The sequence below is a fragment of the Acipenser ruthenus genome, chromosome 4 (genome assembly GCF_902713425.1).
Source record: "Acipenser ruthenus chromosome 4, fAciRut3.2 maternal haplotype, whole genome shotgun sequence".
Taxonomy (NCBI): Eukaryota; Metazoa; Chordata; class Actinopteri; order Acipenseriformes; family Acipenseridae; genus Acipenser; species Acipenser ruthenus.
Genome location: NC_081192.1, coordinates 33,366,838 through 33,389,932, shown reverse-complemented (window position 1 = coordinate 33,389,932; position 23,095 = coordinate 33,366,838). Strand labels below are relative to the sequence as shown.

At 39.1% G+C, this 23,095-nt stretch overlaps 2 protein-coding genes across 4 annotated transcripts in view; one reads left to right on the top strand and one right to left on the bottom strand.

The window, feature by feature from the left end:
* LOC117400229 (protein Jumonji-like) overlaps positions 1 to 7,970 on the top strand; it is a 163,177-nt gene extending 155,207 nt beyond the window's left edge. The window contains exons 17-19 of the mRNA XM_033999844.3: positions 634 to 817; positions 2,716 to 2,823; positions 6,449 to 7,970. Of these exons, the coding sequence (XP_033855735.1) occupies positions 634 to 817; positions 2,716 to 2,823; positions 6,449 to 6,616 (460 nt within the window). The 3' untranslated portion in view covers positions 6,617 to 7,970. The remainder of the gene's footprint in view (positions 1 to 633; positions 818 to 2,715; positions 2,824 to 6,448) is intronic.
* Positions 6,921 to 23,095, bottom strand: part of LOC117400230 (dysbindin-like) — a 121,303-nt gene continuing 105,128 nt past the window's right edge. For 2 of the 3 annotated variants that reach the window (XM_033999846.3, XM_059022304.1), the window contains 3 exons: positions 16,134 to 16,289; positions 14,590 to 14,733; positions 6,921 to 10,295 (listed from right to left, as the gene is read on the bottom strand). In XM_033999846.3, the coding sequence (XP_033855737.2) occupies positions 10,060 to 10,295; positions 14,590 to 14,733; positions 16,134 to 16,289 (536 nt within the window). In that variant the 3' untranslated portion in view covers positions 6,921 to 10,059. Of the gene's footprint in view, positions 12,504 to 12,539; positions 14,734 to 16,133; positions 16,290 to 23,095 lie in introns of all 3 variants that reach the window. The other variant, XR_009328451.1, reaches the window with a different exon arrangement.

Sequence of the window (23,095 nt, the reverse complement as noted above, 5' to 3'; positions counted from 1 at the left end):
CAAAGCTAGTTTTCTGCCGTCCTTAACAATTGAACATTTTTCTTCTTGGGATCTTACTGTAAAACTTATTTTTCTCAGGTCACATATAATATCAGATTCAACTAAAGATGTTTTTGAAAAAAATTAAATCATACGAATTCGAACTGCTTCAAATCCAGTAGGTGCCTCACCAAGCTGTGGTTACCATAGCAACACCTTCAGAAAGGGACTCCCCAGTGTGGTGAGTTGCCATGGTAACAAGCAGCTTTTTGCTTCACACAGCATTGTGGCAGCGTAGCATAAAGGAATATCCCCTAGAAAGTGTCCTGAGGGCAATAGATGATTCTAGGGCATTTGCCAGTTACTCCCACCTTTCACTTCCAGAGCTCGGCAACTCTATCAAGTCACCCTGTCCCTAATCCAAACCCAACCCCAGCCCTAAAACCTAACCTCAAACCCAATACCTAACCCTAAACCTAACCATTAAGAATCATCTGATGCCCTCAGGACACATTCTACACATATTTGCTTATAATGTGGGTAATGGCAATAGTCATTTTTTAACCTCATGAACATGATGATGTAGACATGTCAGGGGTGTCATTAAGGGGTGTTTAATGTCTCGCCACCTTCTTTGTACCTGTTTTCTCCCAGGGATATAGAGTTGAAAGAACGACAGGAGCTGTATGAGGCAGGCCTTCTCTCCACGGCTCGCTACGGAAGTCTTGACAACAACCAGTTAACGCTGGACGGGAAGAAAAAGCCTCGAAAGTGGCTTGCACTGGAGACGTCGGAGAGGCGGTGTCAGATGTGCCTCCACTTATGTTACCTTTCCATGGTCAGTGTCTTTAAAACTGTATTCAAAAACCTAAACCCTCTGTATTTATTAGTTTAACTGCTTATTGGTCATAACAATAAAATATGTTTAACCTTTAACCTGTATTTGCACATTTTTTCAATTTTTATTGCTTGGGGACCCTGGGCTCTGACTTCCATTCTGCAGCTTCTCTAAATCATGTGGCAGGCTTGCTGTGAGGTGAAGGCTACTTGGTGTGCTTGCTCGCTACCATTTACTAGTTGAATTGATGTTTTTTTTTTTTTTTTTTGTACCTCGGCTCTCATTCTTAATGCTGAGCACAGACAGTACCGAATTTGTGTGCTGGTGGCATTTTTTTATTTTTGTCTTATTTTTTGGTACCATCTGGTGTGTGTTATCTACAGTATATACAGTAACACTGTGCTTACTATGGCCTCTCCTTCAGGGTTTCATAAGTGCACTTATAGGACTAAAATCCCTAAAGAGGGCCATTAGGAGGCAGGTCTGGGCAGCAGAGACCAGATGCTCTGAGCAGGCAAAGGTAGTTATTATGGAAGGCCCTCTTTCTCTGGGTTTTACTTTTGGGCCAGCATTGCTCAGAATAAGGAAGACTAAGTCTTCCAAGTCCTTTCAAGTGCTTTAGAACAAGCCGAAATACGCAGGCAAACATTTATTTTTGATGGCTAGCCTACCGTCTCTCCTGTATCCCCACTCCCGCTCCGCCCCCCCGCCCCCCGCAATTTCACCCGACGGCTCTGAGGAGGTCGGTGAACAGGAGCTGGCGTTCCCGTCCTGAGGACGTGGAGTCCGACAGCACGTCCCCAGTTTCTGCCGGTTGGCCCCATTGAGACTCGAAGGCATCAGTACTCAATTATCTGGGCGACCTGGCTAATTTGTGCCCAGCAGTGGCCCACACGGAACTTCTTCAACAATTGGGCCTTATGGTGAATCATGTGAAGAGCCAGCTCACGTCTTCCCAGAGGGCCTATCTTGGACTGTGCTTGGACTCTGGGACCATGCTGGCCACTCTGTTGGACGATAGTGCACAGAAAAGCTGCCTGTTTGGAGCTCTTTCAGCTCAACAGAGTGCTCATGGTAGTAACGTTCTAGATATTTCTGGGCCTGATGGTAGCAGCTTCCCTAAAGATCATCTAAAAACATTGGTGGGCTTGTCAGAAAAAGACAATACTATATTCAAGATTTGAAAATGTATATGTGAAAATGTAAATGTAATACTCATTTTTTCATGAGGAAAACCGCATCCAAGCTGTTACCATATGGTCACAGCAATGTTAAAAGGTTAACTGAATTATTATAATCCTAATAATAAACAGTAGTTCTGGTTTGTAAATTAGTTATTTCAGCTTTTTGGCATACTGGCCCATTTTCCTGGGTTCATGAAAACAGAAGCCATGTGCACTATACTATATACATTATACAGTTGAAAAATGTAACCGGCCCAGTCGGGTCTGTGGTGCTTCATAACAGGCCAAACTGCGATCGCTACCGCCGCCGGACCATGGTTAATATCGAACCTTGATGACCATTATGTTGACCTTTCACCTAGTATAGCTACCCCATTGAGGTTATGTGACTGCAGGTTTCTGCTCTATAGACAGTACACAAGTTTTCTTCACATTTGGTACTCAGCTGCCATTACTGGTGGTCATTAAAAATTAACAATTTTACTGCCACACTCCATACAGATACAGATAATGATACAGATAGATGTGTATGATTTTACTTGATGTCCTTACATTCTGCCCCCTGGGATAGTATTTGATCACAGTGAACTGAGATCGGCTTAAAGTGTCGTGCATTTACTTGCTATGGTGTCTAACAGGAAATGGAGATCAACCTTTTTTACAGAATAAATGTGATCATGTGGTATTTAACTGTTGTCTCATTTTCCTGTGTAGGTCGTTCAGGAGAATGAGAACGTTGTGTTCTGTTTGGAGTGTGCTCTCCGCCATGTGGAGAAGCACAAGTCCTGCCGTGGGCTCAAGATGATGTATCGATATGATGAGGTAACTCACTTTAATCTGTGTGGGGTTTTCAGAAATGTGAACTAAACCTGATCAGTTGATTATTTAAATTAGTTGGAACGTGCTTTAACTGTATCGGCCATAAACGCCCATGCAGTATAACTGATACATTATAAATTATCTGACTGACTTGGATTGGAGAGGCAAACACTCGAGCCTTTCATGGTTCTCATGGAATTCTGCTACCAGCATGATACCATTGCAGGAAGGTCCTCTTAAGAACCATTCCTTGTGAATTTTGCCTTTAGTGGGCAAAATGGGCGCTTTCTAGGGTTGAAACAATAATTGTTTATCGATTTAATCACGATAATTGTATTGCGTTGAAAAATGATTATCGATACAGTGCTCCCTCGCTATAAGGCTCTCGATTATAACGCACCTCGGATATAACGCTCCTACAGCATGTTCCCCAATTCCCTATACTAGTGATTCATGCAGTATTTCTACAGTAAATACTGTACCGGTGTTCAAACTGTAAACAACTTCTCAGTCTAACTTCTGTTTCTCCCTTTTGATAAAGTATCTGAACTGAAGAAAAGCTGCGCTGGCACTTTATAACACAGACATCATATTCAGCATTTGTTTTCTAACTAAATAAACATTAGGCCTATTACGCGGTTATTTTTCCTAATGTATTTACTTTTTTGCTGCGAGAGGAGCTGCAGCTTTCTCCAGGAGACGAGACGCTTCAGCCCCGCTCCGGCAGCTGAACCTGGGGCAAGCCCATTCCCTCTTCCCCTCGCCCGACCCGCTCTCATTCTTGCACTTAGTTTGCTTGTCTGTCACTTCAAACTGAACTGTCCCCCCGAGATCTGCGTTATAACGAGGGAGCACTGTAATCATAATTATCGTCCGTGACCCAATGACCCAACTGTCTGCATGAGGCGTAAACTAAGCATGGTCTGTGTGAGCACTGCGTACATTGGGAAGTTAAGTATTGAATTTAAACAATATGCTTTTAACTGTACCTCATGGTTTCATTTTGATAATACACCCACCCCTCATTATATCGCCCCTTGCTGTACTGCGGATTCGGATATATCGTGGTCCTGGAGTTGACGCCCCATTTTTACTGTCTAACTGCATATGCCTTACCTGCAATATACAGAGGCACTTAGAATTACTGTTTGTTTTATTTCGTACTGCACATCACAAACAACAATATACAAAACAATTAAAAACAAAGCATTAATATCGTACTGTTATCATATACACACGCATTGCACAATAACACAAAGTAAATTAAAGATCTATTTGCTGAAGCAGTTTTTATTTTAGCCAACGAGATGTTCACATGTGACAGCAGTGCACTAGCAGAAATCACAGGGCAGTGACGTCAGCTCCCTAGCAACAAGCCTCCTATGTTGGGAATGGATTCTTTCAATGCAGCAGGTTTGTGCATTTGAGAAACGAGAGGAAGACTCATGAAATTAATTGGAGACTGAAGTTGATGAGAAGCAATTACCCTCCGCTGTACAAATGAAAACAGTGTGCTGTTTTTTATACGAAAAATGAGAAAAAGCAGGTTGCGTAGAGGATTTATACTGGACACTGATGCACCCAATAAAACAAGGGAGTGCTTGTACAGTATATTTGTTAGCCTATTTGTTTTTATATGGGTCTCTCGCTATATTGAGTGGGTGGTATAAGTTGTACAGTGGCAAAGCATGACTGGTTTTCTAACATAAAAACACAAATATTGTTTGTAAAATTAAAAAAAAAAATGCTAGCTCGCTGTAAAATGACTGTAGAAAAGTGGAACTTTTGACTATTAAACAATTTGACAACATTTTAAAGTACATGGCAGAAAAAAAAGAACAAACCACAATACATTTGTATAGCATGTCACACATACAACTGCCACAGTCAGAATATTTAAACAACAGTATACACATAATACAAAAGCAGCAATTTTAAAGTTACATTAAAGCCCACTAAGATAAGAAAGCCATTTTATAAAAGTGCATTTTAGCAGTGGAAAGACCAGGATGAATACAGACTTCAGTGCTAGCATATCAGTTTCCCTACAGATAACAGGATCAATGTGACGCTTCACCTGCAGAGGAAAGCACAGGACCTTTAGAAGGTTGAGTCACACTGCAAAAGTCCACCAATGCAGATGACTGCAGGTTCTACAGTGTTTAAATGCAAGTGTGTGTTTTGTAAAGCCCAAACAGCCAGTCACAGACGAAGCGTCAACGTGCAGCGATAAAGCGCAGAGCAGGAACAAGACAATTGTACGTTCTCGAGACTGTTCCTGGAAATTAGAGTAGTCCCTTGCTTATACCAAAAAAAACCCGGTTGTTCTTCTGACACCAAAGACTGGATGAAAATAAACAGAAGCCTACTAAACCGCTAAAATTAAGTACATGATTAAACTCGTACTCTACAAAGTTTAAACTAACTGAGATCGATCGGTTTGAAAAGGGCAAGATGTGAACTACAGTAGTTTTAAAATTCTGAATTTCAAGTCTTGAATTGTTTTTGCAAAGAGAGTCTGACATACCAACAGAAAACAAAAGTAGCTGGTATGCTGTGTTTTACTTGTAGCCACACGTACACAGAAAGTTTTGATGTACATTTTTTAAAAATGTATCCTTTCTGCGTTTGCAGTATCATAACGTGTCAATGCAGCACCATGATCTAGTGTGTGTTATCTGTGTACTAAGTAGGCTACAGTAAAAGAGAAAATGCGTGAAAATAATTGTTTCAATTTAAAATAATTGTATTTTTGCGTTGTACTGTAATGCATACAATGCAGCAGCATGGTTTTACTCAATGTCTAAATTGAGTAAATTACTCAATATCTGGAGCGCTGGTTACAGATGTATTTCCAATAAATAGATAGAGCTGTCTGTATCCATTTATTAGCACAAATTCCCCACATAGAGTGTCGTTGCAGGGTGTCTCCATTTCTGTGCCCATCCTGCAGTTTCAGTAATTACTTTCCTACTGCTCATTTAATTGTTGTTCAGTGATATTTTTATATTAAACTATCCCAACTTTACTGCTAATGCCTTAATCAATGCAATGTTAAAGGCCAATTAAGGATTTTTTAAAATAATGTGAGCATCTTCTTCAAACTTCAGCCTTCAGTGTTTAACATTATGAGAAATGATAAACCTAAGGAGATATTTTTAAAGATGGCTCTCTTTTTAAAAAGAAAAAAAAAAATAAATGGATGCAAAGTAGGAAAACACTGCTTTTTAAAATGAGTAAAATTGCATAAGTGGGCCTGCTTACAGAAAAAAGGTTGCGATAGGCTAGTTTATTCCTTTAAGTAGTGTAAGTAGTGCCATTAAAGGTAAAACAACTTTATATTAAAAATATATACATAATTCTATTTTGGCTGTCATTTGTGGGCAAAATTCCCCTATCGTAGCGCCTTGTCCTCTGCGTTGTTGTTTTGTTTTTTTTTAAACAAAGTACACTGTATTTTTTGTGGAAGCTGCCCATCTCTGACGCATGGACTTTTTGATGGTTAACTTTTACAGATGGCTTCTCAGATCTCAAGATAAACCTTTTGCATTAAGCAGCCTGTTTAATATCACTGTTGTAATACTAGTAATTCTGTATCGTTAATGTACTACTTTTCATCTTCATGTAGGAACAAATCAACAGCTTAGTGAATCAGGTCTCTGGAAAAGTGTCTGCAAAAAACGGCGACGTTGGAAACAGCATCACTCCCAGCAAGACCCCACTGAAGCGAGGACCCAGGAGACGAGCTACCATCCACGTGCCGCTCTCCAGGCTTCCCTCTTCAAACGCGTCCTAAAGTGCTTCAGCTTCCTCATGAAGATGCCAACTGTGTGTGTTTTTTTTTTTTGTATAATAGTTTGGAGAACTTGCTCTAGAATGCAAGCTGTCTTTGCACTAGCTCTAAAGAGAATTTTGTTCTGTTTTTAGAGAAGTATTTTGTTTTAGCATTAAATTGTTGGGTTACATTTTTTTAGGACGATTTATATATACATAGAAGTATGTATATAGTAAACAAACTGCAGTCAAATATTTTATTTTGAAATGCAGTACCTTCACTGTTTTAAAAGCAGGTCAAAGGGCTGATCCAGATTGACTTTCTCTTCTCCCCCCCCCCCCCCCCCCTTCAGCCCCTTTGACTGCACAAGCCTTTTGTTTTGGATTTTTGTAACTGTGAAAAAGGTGGGCTATTTTAAGAACCCTGATTTGAATAGGATGAAGTCGAGTGCTGTGTTTTTTTAGTTTGTCCAGTGAGCAGTTTTTTGGGGAGAAAGGTTTGGAAGTAAAACTTAAAAGAAGCTGCTTTTGCTTGGCAGAGTTTTAAAAAAATTAAAATAATAATTATTGTACCTTTATTTGAGGGATGAGAGGAGTGGGGGTAAGTCCCTGGCAGCTTACAATAATAGACTTGGTTTGCGAGACGATAAGTCAGATGCTAAATGGTCAGTGCATTCTCTCCTGTTCATCTGAAAAAAAGAAAGAATGAAAAACAAGGAAGTGGCTGCCTGCCAGTTTTAAGCATCATTACATATGAAAACTGTGCCTGATTTAATAGGAAATCCATACAAATGTTTTGGTGCTTGTTGGTTATTTTATCAAAAAAGAAAAATGAAAAAAAAAGATTAAAAAAAGACAATAAGAAGCCTTGTAATGGCATTCTCAAACACAAGACAGAAGCGGTTGGCGCTTATTTGTTCTAGATGTGCAATTGTATTAACATTCCATTCTCATTCTTTCATCTGTATTCAACTCAATAAGCATTAACAATTTTTTTTTTTTTTTTTTTTTTTGGTCGGATGTAACTTCACAAATAGAGCCACTAGAAAAGCGTGTGAAATGTGAAAATCCTGGTTTTTCTATCATGTTTTTCTTTTTGTGTTTTTTCACTCTTTCCCATATGTATAAAAACACTTTTGTACATACGCCTGTAAATTTCTTTAAATACTTGAGCCTTTTTGAGGGGATGGGAAGGGGGAAGGGGGTGGGGGAGAATAGCAAAGAAACCAGATGAAGAAAAGCCTTACATTTCAGTTTCTTCATCCGTCTGAGTTTTATGCTTACAGGGTTTCTCTTGTAACGTTTATAAATAAGTGCTGCTTACATCACTGAATAAATACAGAGTAGCTGTTGCCCCTTTGTTTTTGTTTTTTTTTTTAAGAAAAGGGAAAGATGTTCCAAACGAGTTTATCTTTTCATTACTGAAAATTCAACGATGTAGTAGCTACCCATGTTGCACTGAGCTTGCCAGTGGTTGCTGTCAAGAAATCCTATAATCCAGTTTGTTGGTTGTTGTTCAGTCTTCTGCAAGAACTGTTTTAGGAGTATTTAATGAAAACATAACTGAGTCAAGTGTTTTCAAAATGTGGTTGTCATGTTTTTATGGCCTTACGATGTGTTTTTTTCCCCCTTTCTACAGTAAACCTCTTATTGCTTACAGTCGGACATTTAATTTATTAGTGCTGCTCACCTGCCTTTCCTTCCAAGTGGAAAGATTCACGTTGGTTATTGCTTTTCACGTTTGTACTTTTAAGGTTTAATAAAAACTTCTGGACAATTCACTGTCACTTCTTTATAGCGCTTGTCTCTCACTTGTGGTGGAATGAAAAAGACTGTTCGGTTGTATTTGAAAGGCGTTCTTACTTTCACTGTCTTACAAATAACGATCCTCATTTTATTTGTATTTTTGTTGGGCTGCGAATCAAAGGTCCTTAATACAGTACATGTATAGCAACAACTGTGAATTAAGAGGCACAATATAGTTGAACTGTTATTTCCTAATGTATTGAACAGAAAACAGTCTAACTTGACCCTTTATTTAATACACATTTACAATTGTGTGGATTTACTGAAAAAAAGAAAGAAAACACTGCTGCTGCTGCTGGTCTTGGTTGGTCCTCCTTGTCCTAGAGACAGTATTTGATATTCTCCACCCCAATTTGGTCTCAAGGAGCTTTATCGTTCTGTATTACTTGGTTCGTCTCTAACACTTCAACTATATTTAGGCGAGATAGATTTTCTGAAAGTCAAAGCTGTTATGTGATGCTATTTTCAGGTCTACCTGTTTCTTATGTGCTCTTCGGGTATTTGTGGGCTTTTTTATGCTTGGTTAAAATAAAGTAGTGCTTTCAAAACATTATTTCACCTTAGTAGCATTAAAAAAACACTCTCAAATCCCTAATGGCTAGTTGCACAGATCCTGTTCAGCACTAATCCTGGACTGCATAATGTTACCTCAGGTAAGGTATTCCAAGATGAGAGTTAATCAGGGTCTGTTTTTCAAATTTTCCAAATCCTTTTATTTATATTTTTTTTATATGGACTCCTGTGAAGCCTATTTATTATCCACAGTAAGTTTACTTCTGGTGGTAGGGTAATGGGATCCCACCTGACCCCAAATGGTTTCCTAGGGGTACCAGCTGTGGCCCTGTTACTGCTAGTTGTTAGACAGGAAGTTCACATACAGCACTGTAGCAGGGACCGTTAGTTGGCTATATTAAAATAAACACAGATAACTAACAGAATGTTGCTTTGCTTATGACAGGCAAAAAGCCTTGGTTACAACCCCTTTAAGTGTAATATCACATTGAGTATTTATTGAAAAGAACAAGATATAATCAGTTCATCTAAAGAGTAGCAAATCTAAATACAGTAGCACTTTTATACCATTACATTTCATTTTTTTTTTGTAAACTTCCAGGCATGATCCTATTGTAATTATTTAAACAATTGTATTTATAGTTGCTGTTTTTATATAAATGGGTAGATCAAGGGGTACAAATAATATATAAAGGCATTGTTTTGCTAAGCCTGTGCTGGTGGGTGGGGCATACTATAAATTCTCACATGTGGCCTTTTAAAATGTTTTATAATAACCCTGTTAGGAACACATTTAAGTTTTTGTTTTTCTACTTTTAACCTTCGTATAGTCTCAATTAAATAGTTTGCATTATTTTTTAGCAGACAGAAAAATGCATGTTTGTAAATGGCTAAAGCACTGATGCACAAGTATAAGTGAACAAAAAAAAATGTAATCTGATTTTATTTTTCTAGCAGTGTTTGACTTTGTTTTGTGCTTTGGTACAGTACTGAAAGCTTGTTAGATACAATACATATTAGGATAGAAAAACAAGAAAAATCAGGAAAAACAAAGGAAAATGGTTAATTGATTGATTGACCGTAGTTTCCTTTCAATAATATTTCATGAAAGTAGAGAAAATATGTCTATATATTGTTTTAAACAGTCTAGGTGTCACTGTCAGAGTTCTCTTTGACCAGGACATTCTCCTGTATGGCCAGTGTGTTGTCTGCTTGTACTTCCTCCTCGTCGGATTGGATGATGGGGGAATCGCTCCCCGCTTCGCTGGCCTGGCTGGCTGAATCTGTGCATGTGGAGGACAGTGAGGACAGTTTGTGTCTTGGCTCGGCCTGGCTTGGTACCTGCAGGGTAATCTGTGTGGGGTATGCATCCGTCTCCGGCCCTGGGCAAAGCAGAAAGGCTGCGTCAAACACTGATGTGGTCAATTAAAAAAAGGCTGTCTATTTGTAAACTGTAAAGTGTCTATCCTTTAACTGATAACTGTCCCTGTGCTGTTTTTGCCACCTATCTATAAAGAGCAATATGCATTATCCACATTTTGCTCAGGTTTCACCTGTCTATAGTGACAACTGTTCGATCATACCACTTCACTGTATTTTAAACCTGTGTGCACACGGATAGAGGGTCCTTATTGTACATTTAATCCAGGTAAAAAAATATTGTAAATACGTTTCTGATTATACCCAAATGCAATTTGAAAGAGCTGTCTATCTCTATCTTTCTCTAGAACAGGGGTCTCCAACCCTGGTCCTGGAGAGCTACTGCTGGTTTTCGTTTCAACCAATCTTACTTAATTGAACCAATTATTGGTTTAATTAGTCAAGATTAACATGTGTTCCAGATCTTTAGCCACTGATGATGTAAAGACCCCTATAAAACCTGCTGGATAAGGGCCCTCCAGGACCAGGGTTGGACCCCTGCTCTAGAGAGATAGAAATTAACCATATAGAGTTTGATATACTATAATGCGTTCCTAAGATGTAAAACTTTTTTGTTGGAATTTAATAAAAAAAGAAATGTGCTGCCATAGCATCACATTCTCTCAACAGAAAATGTAATACAGCCTCCCATTACTGTGGTGGCAGTAGATGCAGTATATTGAATGTAGGCTTTCAACCCATCCATCACCAATAATTGTCTCCCTATCTGTAACATGCATTGTAATAACACATTACAGCTGTTTCTTTAATGACATGGCTCGATATGTCACCTTGATTTACTGTATACCTATAGCAAAATGAACACATATTCAAAACCAGGACAGGTGGTTCCCTAAATAAAGCAGAGTTTTAATCCTGCACTTCTGCATTCTGCCATTCTTGCGATTTCAGGGGCGCACATGACAGAACATACAGAAAACAATAATAATATGAACAAATGCAGTACTCACTGGTTGGCCATAGATCAGGCGTATAACAGTTTATAAATATGCATGGACTATGGTATCCTGTCAATAAAATAGTGTATTGTCTATAAAAGATTTTCAATTCTTAAATCCACAAGTGTGCACACTGCAACAAAAGTTTGTCTGGTGTATTTTATTTCTGCCATGTATGTTTTTAAACACACAATATTCCCTCAATGGTTAACACCTTTCTAGATTAACCACTAACTTCTGGCTCCCAAATAGCTTGTTACAGTGCTGTTAAACACAAAAATAAATGCAGAATACAGACTTGAATTTGTCTGCATCTCAAACGATTTAAAAATGTCCAGCCAAGCAGATCGCAACTTTAATTACACCGTCAAGCCACATTACATATTTCCTGAACAAATAATTTTTGAAAGAACACTAGCATTTAAACTACCGAAAAGCCATGCTGCCTCCAAAAATACCAGGAGGTCCCCGGTTCAAATCCCACCTCGGCCACTGACTCACTGTGTGACCCTGAGCAAGTCACTTAACCTTGTACTCCATCTTTTGGGTGAGACATAATTGTAAGTGACTGCAGCTGATGCATAGTTCACACACCCTAGTCTCTAAGTCTCCTTGGATAAAGGCGTCTGCTAAATAAACAAATAATAAAAATGCCTCTTTGTAAAAACAGCCACCCTAAACTGAATCAAGCTCCCTTTCAAGTACGAAATGTAACCATTATCGAATGGGTATTTACCTAAATAAATATATCAAAGCTGCTCACTTGCACACCTGAGCCAAGCCCTCACGGTACGGCTAGTTTCACACTTGTCATTTTGTCTTGTCGAGCCGAGCCGAGCCAGAACCATGAAACTCTGGCCTCGCAAGATATCTGGTACTAGCTCGGTGCTGAGCAAGGCTAATAATTAAGATACATATATTGGAAATGTGCAAAGTATCTGAAAATCACATTCAACATCGTCATTTTTAAAAAAATAGTCCAAACTATTTTTTGTCTGTTATGAGGCGGTCCCATGGTCAAGGCCTGTCTAAACAGAGGCTGTCCGAATGGATGACGGATACAGTCAGGACTGCCTATGAGCCAACTTGCCCCCTCCAGAAAAGCCCACTGCCCATTCAACCAGGGGCATGGCAGCTTTGCAACTTTATTTCAGGGTGCATCTGTGAAGGACATCTGCAATGCAGTGGTGTGGGCTACTCCCCATATCTTTACTAGGTTCTACAGACAATGTTGTGGATCCTCAAAACCCTGGTTTTGGAACTGGAGTGCTAAGGGCGGCTTCTCAGTCGACCCTTACAACACAGACATAGAGGTGAGTTTCTCCCTCAATTTTTTAGCCCTAGCTACTTGTTACCGGGGTCACAAATTGTAACGCACAAGGCAGCCTCGGCTTGGGTACACTCACCCATTCGGTAATCGTTACATTTTGTACTTGAAAGGGAACGTTAGGTTATTATCATAACACAGGTTCCCTGAAATATAAATGTAACCATTAACCTTCAAGGTTGCTGCATCAGTGATTGCTGCAGGCTTGAAGGAAAAATGACGTGGAGATCTGTGCGTGAAGTCCTTTTATACCCTTGAGGGCCGGCATGACTGCATCACAGAGGCTCAGCTGAGCAGCTTTGATATATTTATTCAGATTTCGGGTCTTTAGGAGGTAAATCCCCATTCGGTAATGGTGACATTTCTATTTCAGGGAACCAGGGTTATGATAATAACCTAATGATTTCATTCATTTAAAGCTGCTAACTGTGTTTTAACCCTTTGAGTAGTGAGTTCTAAAATGCACTGCCGGTCCTACGGGAGTGAGTTTGTTTTTTTTTTTTTTTTATTTATTTTTTTTTTTTTTGCATGCGCTTCATTATTACGAGTAAAGCGTACAAACAAGCTGAAAGCTATGTCTGTATGTAATGAATACTGACGAAATACAGACAATTCATTGTTACTGTAAATAATTAAAACAAATAAATATATATTTTTATTTAGTTATAGGGAAAGGTTTTGACTAAAAAATAACATGTAGGCAATAAACAAGGCGGTGGAACAACCACAACAACATGCCCTAACAAAACAAAACAAAAAGGGCGAGAGAGAGAGAGAGAGAGATGAATAAATCATATCCGGGTAAACAGGTTGTGGGGACGGAGGGAGTGAGAGTGTCTAATGCAGGGGTAGGCAATCCTGGTCCTGGAGGGCCGGTGTCCCTCCTGGCTTTTGTTCCAACTGTGCTCTAAATTACTTAATTGTACTGATTATTACCAATTATTGGTCTAATTAAGTAAATTAGAGCACAGTTGGAACAAAAGCTAGGAGGGACACCGGCCCTCCAGGACCAGGATTGCCCACCCCTGGTCTAATGCTGAAGCATGGAGCAACGCACAGAGGTTGGCGCCGCCTCTTCGCTGTCACTTGATGTTGATGATAAATATTCTTCGCTTATGTCTTCACTGACACACTCGCTGACATCCGATTCAGTGGAAGAATTGTATGTATTTGAATTTAAATCGGAATCTGAATTCAGTATTATTATTATTAATACTTCTTTCTCATTGAGCGATTTTCGCCGGTTTACAAACACTGTTGACATTTTTGTGAATGGGTTTATTATATGTAATTCAGTCAATATCTGGCAGAGGGCGCACAAGACCAATAAAAGGTGTTACAGAAACCTAGTGTTACAATATTATGTGATCAGGGGTTTTGTAGGCTCAGTAATTCAAGTTAAAAGTTGCAGAACGTACCGGTACGTTCATACTCCCTGGGGACCAGAGAGCAGCGAACGTACCGGTACTTTTGTACTACTCAAAGGGTTAAGGAGGTGTTCCGGTTTAAAGCACAAGCCTTTTCACTGCGAATTACTGTGGCTCCCCTATATTGCGCTGCTGTTTTTTTTTTGTGTTTGTTTTTTTTTTAGTAATGAAACATACATATCATATCACATCTTTCACTGTTTTTTAAGGCTTGAGAGGATAATTAAGCAAGGCTTTCTGTTTTTCAGACACATCCGGTAACACCACAACATTATTTCCACACAGCTCAGGTAAAGCATTATTAGGTCACTTCCTGTGTTTCAGGTGATAGGAACACTTTTGAGCCATTAATGTGTCCCCCATGCTATAACTGTAATACATACTGTTACAGCCACTAAAAAAGCACAAGGTGCAACTACAGGTACTTAGCGAGCAGATATCTTGCTTTGCAGTGAAACAGTTAAAGAGTGTAGGCTGCAACATACTGACGGTAGTCCAGTGCCCAAGTGCTCTACTGCCATCTAGTGGCGAAATGGGGCCATACCCAGCATTGGTGAGGCCACGCTATTGTCTTCTCCCCCTGAGTTTAGAAAGACGTCTAGTGCCTCCTGGTCAGACATGTCCATGAGGTCCATCTGCTCCAGCATGTCTACATTCACCTCCATAGAAGACATACTCCCTATTGGCTCTGTTTGAGAAAGAACAAAATGAGAGAATTATTTAGTTTTCAATCTAGCAGCATGATTCACTCACACTTGCTGGGGGACAGCGTTGCTCAGTAAAAGACAATGGGAAACCCTCATATTATTTATTTTACTGTACAGCAGATGTTAAGAATGGTCATAATAGCTTTTGTGATTCTGGAAAATGGCCATTGAACACATATAATTGTATGTTATGCTGTTGTATTTATTCATAATTTTTCAAACTATGTTCATACCCCGAATTACCTTCAGTACCCTTTTCTATCCTCATATTATTATGTATTGGTTATACTGCACATGGATTTTCATCCTGACCTGAACTACCTGCCTGCAATGCAGATAAAAAAGCATCAAATAAAAATGTACAACAACATAAAGTAGCCTTTTTCATTTATGTTAGTATGTAGGTATTTTTTTTCTCCTCCTAGGACTGTTTATATCAAGTGGGACCAAATTTTTGGATTTGGGATCTCCCAATTCCCAGTAATTACCTGAGGACAGGCTTACCGTTTGTAGTCACTTCCACAAGTAGGCCTACTGCTTATGAACAGATATCCACACATTTACTAACAGCTTGTGAACAGATCTGGCTACTAATAAATAAACCAGTTTGCAGCTCAAGATTCAATAATTAGAAAGTTGACTGGCCAACGAGTCACACAAAAAAGCAAAGGTAAACCACACAATAATGTCTTAGTTACAGTTTCTCAAAAATGTAGGGTGTATCTTCAGTAAGCTCCAACACAGTTGTGTTTGAGATTAGTATTTTTTAAAAGATTGATATTTATAGCACTGGCCAAGGCTATCATAAATATGGAAAATACTTTTGATGGGTTTACAGAAGATGGGTTTGGATTGTTTTCGGTGCTACTTCTACTCACAATACATTTTTACCTCCAGAAATGCCATTGTTAAGTATGTAAAGGCAGCTTTAGTTGTAAAATGAATAACAGTATCCGAGTTATCCTGTAGTGATTATCCTGTATTAAAGAAGCAAGGAGGTTATACAGTAGATATCTGAAGCTTCCCTAAACCATCCTACCATCACCCCCACATTAGCCATGTATGTACTGCATGGAAATTCTGAAGTAAAACTAACAAATGTTTTACATACAGTACATACATGGCTGGTTTCACAAAGCTTGAGTAGCACTAAACTTTAGCACTAATCTGTGAAATCATATACTACTACTTGCTTTTATTTCAATCTATCCAGATTTAGTCTAATTTGGCTGACAGGAGTGGTGGTCTGGATCAAATCCGATATGGTGTGCGTATTCCAGATCTTTACATGTTTTGGGTCATACCAGAACTGAGAGCATTTTAAAAACTGACGATTTTCTTCAACGAGCACAGTCAGTTTGTATTATAGACTAGACCGCACCTCGTCTCTCTGCTATCTGTAGGTACCCGGTTGATAAGTACTGCTCCATATCTTGCTGAAAAGCCTCTTCAAAAAACTTCTGCCGTTCTTTCAGCTTCAGCTGCTGAGTGTTTTCCATGTCAAACACCTTCTGAGCATGCTCTGCATCCAGCTCAGCTGTAATACACAAGAAGAAGGAGAATTTGCTCATAGTAAAGGTGGTTATGAAATAAATATCTGACAATCAATTCCACCTGGCATAAAGACAAATATATTACTGTGTGTTTCATTGTATTTTTAATATGAAATATTCTAATCAGTGACTGATTAATAATGTGATTGATTTCACAGGGAAGCCTACCCAGGTGGAAAGTTAGATAGGAAACAAACAAAGGAAGCGGGGCCTTTTTTATTATTTGTTTTCAAGAAATTTCTAGAAATTAAAAATTTCCATTGGGGTATGTAAACTTTTGACCACAACTGTATATATATAATTTATTTCATTCATTTATTTCGCTTTTTGTACAAAAGTATCGCAAAGCAGTGTACAGTACATAGCAGAAACAAAGAACAATACACAATACATTTGTATAGCATGTCACACATACAACTGCCACTTAAATAACTGATTTAAATAACAGTATGCACATAATACAAACGCAGCAATTTTAAAGTTACATAAAAACCTACTAAGATAAGAAAGCCATTTTGAAAACTGTAACGGTCCCAGCTTCCCTGACAAACGAAGGCAGAGCATTCTATAATTTAGGAGCTCTACAAGAAAAAGCCCTACCTCCCGTGTTGCTTTTGTTGACCCTAGGAATAACCAGCAGCCCCGCATCCTGTCAGTAACTCCTGCAAATAACTAGGTGCTAATCCATTCAGGGCCTTGTAAGTTAACAGCAAAATCTTAAAATCAATTCTATACTGCACAGGAAGCCAGTGTAAAGAGGCCAAAACAGGGGTAATATGTAATACTTTTTTTTTTTTTTTAATTTAGTCATTGCCAATTTATTTTTTTTATTATTTTCTCCCCAATATGGAATGGCCAGTTATTTTTAGGCTCAGCTCACCGCTACCACCCCTGCGCTGACTCGGGAGGGTGAAGACAAACACACGCTGTCCTCCGAAGAGTGTGCCGTCAGCCGACCGCTTTTTTTCACACTGCGGACTCACCATGCAGCCACCCAAGAGCTACAGCGTCGGAGGACAACGCAGCTCTCGGGCAGCTTACAGGCAAGCCCGCAGGTGCCAGGCCAGACTACAGGGGTCGCTGGTGCGCGGTGAGCCGAGGACACCCTGACCGACCTAACCCTCCCTCCCCCCCCCCCCGGGGAGACGCTCGGCCAATTGAGCACCGCCCTCTGGAAGCTCCCATCCTCGGTCAGCAAAGGAATAGCCTGGACTCAAACTTGCAATGTCCAGACTATAGGGCACATCCTGCACTCCACGTGGAGCACCTTTACTGGATGCGCCACTCAGGAGCCCCAACTTTTCCTGGTTTTAGTGAGAATTCTAGCGGCGGTATTCTGAACAGGCTGCAAGTGGGCCACCACACGTTTTGGGACACCAGAAAAAAATGCATTACAATAATCAATTCTAGATGATACTTTGATACTTGATGTACTGTGATACTTGAAATGTATTTGCTTACGATTGTAAGTCACCCTGGATAAGGGCGTCTGCTAAGAAATAAATAATAATAATAATAAATAATAGATGGAACAAAGGCATGCGTTAGTCTCTCAGCATCAGATACAGAAATAATTGGTCTAAGTTTAGCTATATTTCTGAAATGGTAAAAAGATACTTTAGTAACTTCTCTAATATGAGTCTCAAGACTGCAAGGGTCAAGCTCATGTAATCCCACGTTTCCTTTTAGTTGGTTCTGTGAGCCTACTACCATAACCTCTGTTTTATCTGATTTCAACATTAGAAAATTCTGTGACATCCAATGCTTGATGTCTGGAAGGCAAGTAGCTAATAACACCCAGGCAGATATATATACACACACACACAGTAGTCTCCGCGTATAGGAACACCTCCTAAGAGAACACTTTGGCTTAGGGAACACCCTTGTGGTGAAATAGAATTTTCCCCATTGTAAACGCTCCTCCTAAAGGAACCAGACCTTCGCTTAACCATTTCAGCTCCAGGACGTACGCATGTACGTCAAATGAAAGAGCACTTGCAGTACCATGCCATACCTGCATACGTCAAGGTTTGCCGTCTATTCTATGTTAGTTTTTTGGGGTTTTTTCCCCCATCTATCTGATTGAATACATGCCCTAAGGCAGTGTTTGTATATATATAGGCTAACTTCACTATAACGAACTCTCATGGGACCTGGAGAAATGTTCATTATATCAGGGTGTTCACTATAATAGGGTTTGGCATTTTTCTGTATCAGAATAATGACAAAATGGCAAATATGAATTGAACATCAATATATAGTACTTTTATGAAGATTCCTTCACATTGATCAACATTTAAACCATATCGTGACAAGGTACTCGTGTCACATGTGTGGGTAACCGCATTGCAAGACAGAGAGACATGGGAGCTGGAGTTGAAACGCCGGCACGGGCATGCTGGATTTATTAACCACAAAATAGAAAGTAAACAAACGGGTCACGTGACGCTACCAACGATGGTAACGCACAGAGGACACATACAAGACAGGTGGGCAGCAAGTCTCAATCGAGCACCCGTCTGTAAACAACCATTTGATCAAACATAACTCCAAAAAGCACACAAAACAAACCCGTTTCCACATATAAATTACACCAACACCAATCCCCCCCTGTGGTATGTTTAAAAGAAAACAGTAAAGAAGTGAAAAATGAAAGAATGTACACTTACATGCTGAATACAGTAATTACATGTCCTTTCTCTTGAAAAACTATCCAGCGTAGAAGATTGCTCTTCACGCCCGTTGCCTGGTTGCAGTTTGTGTGAAGAAGACTGACAGGCATCGATTGCATTCATCATGCATGATTCGTACTACAATAGGTAATCTTTGAATTAGCGTTATCTTTGAATTAGTCAACCATGGTCTTTGTTTTCACTGAGAGACTAACACACTTGACACTGGAGAAAGTTCAGTGTCAGTCCGTACTGAGATCGTTGTATCCGGGTCGATCATGTATGTGATCGTTCTAATGGGGCTAATTTGCATTGAAAAAATTGGTTCTTGCTATTGGGATCGTTAAAAAAAACGGGTGTTCGTTATAGTGAAGTTAGCCTATATATATATATATATATATATAGTCACCTCCAAAATTATTGGCACCCTTGATAAAGATGAGCAAAAAAGGCAGTATAAAATAAGCAACACAGGTAATGAGCTATATGTTATGCTCAAATATATGGGAAAGCCATATTCTTTTATTCTAATGCAATTGCTCAGTGAAGTTGTTTTTCTATTAACAAGTAATAAAAAATGTTCTCAAAAAGACAGGTGTCAGAATTATTGGCACCCCTAAAGATTCTTATAAATAAAATCAAACAATTAAATCTGCATTAACATTCTACTTCTTTAAGTTCATCTCAGTCTTAAGGAACTGTATTGTGGCCTTCCATGGCTTCCTGTTTCACTGGGGTATAAAAATGAGGTAACACGCACATTAAATCCATTTGTCATCCATCACCATGGGGAAAGGCAAAGAACTCACAAATGAAAAGAGACAAATGGTTGTTGACCTTCATAAATCAGGCAATGGGTACAAAACAATAGGTAAAAAAACTAAATATACCACTTACCACTATTAGGGCAATAATTAAGAAGTTCAAAACCACTGGAACAGTGGTAAACTTGCCTGGTAGAGGACGCAAGTGTATCTTGCCCCCACGCACAGTGAGGCAGATGGTTCGGGAGGCAAAGGGAAATCCAAGGGCCACAGTTGGAGAATTACAGAACTTGGTTGCATCTTGGGGTCACCAAGTCTCCAATCTACAATTAGACGCCACCTCCATGCCAATAGGCTATTTGGAAGGGTTGCCAGAAAAAAGCCTTTATTGAGAGCAACCAACAAACGTAAGCACCTGGAGTTTGCTAAACGGCATTGGCACTTCGATTGGAACCGGGTGCTATGGTCAGATGAGACGAAAATAGAGCTCTTTGGCCACCCACACCATCGGTGGGTTTGGCGTCGAAAGAAGGATGCGTGTGCAGAAAAGAACCTCATACCTACTGTAAAATATGGTGGTGGATCTTTGATGTTATGGGGCTGTTTTGCTTCCACTGGTCCTGGAGCCCTTGTTAAGGTCAACGGCATCATGAACTCTACCCAGTACCAGGACATTTTAGCCAAAAACCCGGTTGCCTCTGCCAGGAGGCTGAAACTTGGTCGCAAGTGGATCTTCCAGCAAGACAATGACCCCAAGCATACATCAAAATCCACAAAGAAATGGTTAATTGACCACAAAATCAACATTTTGCAATGGCCATCTCAGTCTCCGGACTTGAACCCCATTGAAAACCTGTGGTTTCAATTGAAGAGGGCAGTCCATAAGCGCAGACCGAAGGATATCAAAGATCTGGAAAGAATCTGTATGGAGGAATGGTCTAAGATCCCTCCCAATGTATTCTCCAATCTCATTAAACATTATTGCAAGGGGAGGGTGCACAAAGTACTGAAAACAAGGGTGCCAATAATTGTGACACTTGGAAATAAACTTATAATTTGAGAAATGTGTAATTTTGGTTGATTCCATTGAATCATTAATCAAATATCAAGTCAAATATATTCCACATGTTGGAAAATTACAATATAGCTCAGTACTGGTATTATTTATTTTATACAGTCTTTTTTGCTCATCCTTATCAAAGGTGCCAATAATTTTGGAGGTGACCGTGTATATATATATATATAGAGAGAGAGAGATAGAGAGAGAGAGAGAGAGAGAGAGAGAGAGGATAGATTAGTTGCTAACCAATTAAAAACTGATACAGTACTGTTGTGTTACCTGATAACTCATCATATTCAAACTGAAATGGTTTCAAAACTGATTTGTCATCGCGATAGTAATCAAGAGCTGCTGCTGCATTTTTACCGTATGTAGAGGTGTTTTGTTAATTTAGTTTGTCAATTCGTTTATTATTAACATAAGCTTTCCTATTGATTTTCTATTACTTATTATGTTCATGTCATATGTTGATGCACGTGCGTCATGACATAAGTAATAAATATATTTGTATTTGATTCATATAGTGATTAGCCTTGGCTAATTGTGTCCGGTGATCAACTCTGTCTTAGAGAACACTCTGCTTGCTTCCCGAAGGGTGTTCTCTTTGCCAGAGATGGATGTATGGATGTATGTATGTATGTAAAAATAAAGATTGGGAATAAAGAGATATGTCCTTCAGTACAAAATTATCTTGTGTTTTAGTTAAAAATCTCCTTTTCAGCAGTACAAATTTTGATTTAAATGGATTAAAAGCATTGTGCATCAGTAATGATAAATAACCAAACACAGAATGGATGCAATGTTAGTTATGGGAAAGTGCACCTTCGGGTTTGCAAAACACAAGATGTATTAACCAATACCAGAAAAAAATGGTGTGTGAGCTTCGTTTTTAGTCCTGTAATGTTATCCTATTTGTTGGGAGTGCTTGCAATAAAAACCACAATATTTCTTTGTCTGCACAAAGCCCTGGGGTACACTTTGACTGCTATATTAGGTTGGTGACCTGTGGGACTTTTATATTTTAGAATTGGTTAAAGGTTTCCATGGTCCTAAGGGAGTCTGACAATGATCACAATATCACAGTGGTCTCCTCTCAAGCATATCTCCTGTTGTCCTTGCAGACAAATATGCCAGAACCAGTTTGATTTCCATCTCCCTTGAGGTCTGCAAGGCACAATACAATACAAGCATCCAGCCACGTGCACGGCCTATTCAAGGAACTCTAGAGGAATATTGTGCAGGTCCCACAGGCTTTTATTATCAAAGTGGTGGACTTTAATACAATACAATACACTACAGGCTATTTTCTATTTTATTTGAATAAAGTTGAACAAATATGAGAGCTGTACTGTATGCATTTCCTGTCAAAGTTTTCAGCATATCTAAAAACATAATGTGGAAAAATGAAACAGAGTTTCCAGGTGCTAAACTATGGAAGAATGTAGTAAACAGACACAAGAGAATAGCTTTAGCATCTTTAGCAGATGTCTTAACTGCTCCTAAAAGTAGCATTCCTACAGAAGATTGTAGAGACTACAGTATGATGAACATATACACCACTGTACATATATTATATGGGATGTTTCAACACAATGCAGACTGTATATAGTCTACATTGAGTGTCAACTGATTGACAGATGTGTTTTAAATTGTCATTCCAATGAAAGAAAGTATGTTTTACTTAATTATTTTTTTAAAAATCTATATATAAATGGTTGAAATACGAACCAATATGTGTGGGAGGATGTGATATTCTCAGTGGTAATAAAAGCAAGTTGACTGCACCCTGTGAATACCACAGGCATGTTTTCACTTTAGTATTGCAGGTTAGGGCAAGTTCTTCATTTTTACTAGAGATGTGTTTTGCTACAGGTGCCTAGCTTCTGTAAAATAATGCACCAGTTCTACTTTACATCAGATATATTCCGATTTTTCAAGAAAGCCCTTACTTCATATGCTTTAGGTACAATGTGTGGGTTTGCAAACCACTGAAGTGAAATCACAAAAAGCTGCCGCTTTAAGAGGAAATGCAAATAAAATGGCAAATCACATATACAGTATATAGTAATGATGAAATTAGACCCTTAACGACCTTAAAAGACGTGTGTGTATGTAAGCACATAGAAACTCCATGCCCCTGCATGTGTCAAGCCCTGTACAGCTATGGCCAAAGGTTTTGCATCACCCTATAAAATTAACACATTTTGCTTCATAAAGTCGAATGAAACCTGCTGAATAATGTTACATTAACATTGAATTACATACCGCTTTGCAGTTTTCCATATACTTAACGA